At 40.4% G+C, this 1987-nt stretch overlaps 1 protein-coding gene across 1 annotated transcript; it reads left to right on the forward strand.

Moving 5' to 3' along the window:
- The first annotated feature begins 432 nt into the window (after positions 1–432).
- LOC134204936 (trypsin-1-like) lies at positions 433–1724 on the forward strand. Its single transcript, XM_062679750.1, has 3 exons — positions 433–665; positions 726–1131; positions 1202–1724. Exons 1-3 carry the CDS (start codon positions 439–441, stop codon positions 1346–1348), a joined length of 780 nt encoding a protein of 259 aa, XP_062535734.1. The 5' UTR covers positions 433–438; the 3' UTR covers positions 1349–1724.
- Positions 1725–1987: the final 263 nt, after the last annotated feature.

Below are 1987 nucleotides of genomic sequence, written 5' to 3' on the forward strand. Positions count from 1 at the left end.
GGGAATGAGTAACTCAACATTCTCCGTGCTGTTTGTCTGATACTTCCGACATCTTAATACCTTGTTCTTCGCAACTAGCTTTCCAGTGATGAAGATGAGAAGCGTTCACCACACATGCGTTGCTTCCACTTTTAGATGACATCAGTAGTTCATTGTTCTTTATTCTCAAAATAAAAATATGGATTATTGAGCAGTAAAAAGAGGTTACATTTTTGCGATATCGTTTTTCAAAATATATTGCCTGATTGACCAATCAGATCACTGTAACAATTCATTTTTATTTACTTACAACTTATTATTCAAGAGGAAGTATTAAGTGGTTGAAAATTTGAAGGAGAACAAACCACGAGCCACTCCACTTCTGCTCTGATTAAGTACTTAGTAATTAAATTGCCCTATATAAGCACTAGTTTGCGCTCAATCCGCAGTTCACTCACAATGAACCACGTAAAACTACTAACATTGTTTGCAGTCGCAATCTGCCGAGCTTTATCGGAACCCGTCTCTGCCACAAATCGCATCGTTAATGGATCAACTGTCGATATAGTGAACTATCCCTATCAGGTGGCAATCATAGCCTGGCCCAATACGGATGAAGAAATCGGTTACGCAGGTGGCACACTGATTGCCGATACTTGGGTACTTTCGGCTGCGCATCTGTTTCGGTACAAAAGTAAGAAGTAAGATCGTAGATAATGACTAACATTGCCAACTTTGCTTCTCAGATCTAAGAGAGCATCTCATACTGGAGTACGGGTGGGTTCATCCGAGGTCAACGAAGGAGGAACCGTTATTGAGGTCGCTGGGTTGTCGTACCACCCGGACTATAATCCAAACAATGTTGACAATGATTACGTTTTGCTTCGACTGAAGCAATCCTACAGGATAGATCCAGTTGCCCGGGCGATTCCAATGGTAGATGACGGCGAGGTGACGGCCGATGGGACTGTGTGCACGGCCAGCGGATGGGGTGATACCATGGGAACCGGCAACAACGATACCTTGCAAGCTGTGGAAGTTCCGATTGTCAATCACAGTCAATGCAAGAAGAATTATGCTGCATCGAAGCTGAGCATTACTGACAGTATGCTGTGCGCAGGCTACGATGAAGGATTGCAGGATTCATGTACGGTGAGTGACCTGAATCGGGAACGGTAGGGCAATGGAGCTGTGAGTTGATAATGTTGATTCTATTTTCCAGGGTGATTCAGGAGGTCCTCTTGTGTGCCAAGGAAAGTTAGTTGGAGTGGTGTCGTGGGGAAGAAAATGTGCTTCAAAGAACTTCTACGGAGTGTACGCAAATGTAGCCAAAGCTCGAGATTGGATCAAACGAAAAACTGGAATATAAATTGGATGTGTTTAAGATAAACTTCAAATGTAGGGGAACTGTCCCGCTCTCGATCTCACTGAACATATATTCATCTCATGGCGAAACAAAGAATTACAGCACCAATTTTGTCGCTTCTTTAAATGCCTAAAAAATCACAAAAATAAGAAACAAATCAAATTGCTTTCCATTGCTTTGTTTTCGATGGGATGGATATCGGAGCCATGAGATGAATTCCAGGTGCAGTTCCCCTATATAAGTTGTATTTAATATTCTCAATACGATTGCCCACTACTTATGTACATAGTGCAATTATTCCATTTTTTATTTCACTGAAACAAAATTATTTCATGTCTAATTAAAGAAATAAAGCACCTCATTTGTCGGATTTTACTTACATGTGTGCTTTTAATCGTTTAGTTTTTGATATCAGGAATATACAAGCAATAAGATTTAGAACTAGTCCATGAGGAGTTCGGTGGTCTAGTGGCTACCGCTTCTGCCAAAGCAGAAAAGGTAATAGTACGAAGAACTAGAATAGTACTTCTGAATGGCTTCAATGATTTGATTGAAAAAATCTTGATTCTTGATTCTTAATTACTGCTTTGCAGTTATTTTCCATATATGTACTAAATGCCAAGGGCTGGTATTTTGATTTAT

The sequence above is a fragment of the Armigeres subalbatus genome, unplaced genomic scaffold, assembly GCF_024139115.2.
Source record: "Armigeres subalbatus isolate Guangzhou_Male unplaced genomic scaffold, GZ_Asu_2 Contig982, whole genome shotgun sequence".
Classification (NCBI taxonomy): domain Eukaryota; kingdom Metazoa; phylum Arthropoda; class Insecta; order Diptera; family Culicidae; genus Armigeres; species Armigeres subalbatus.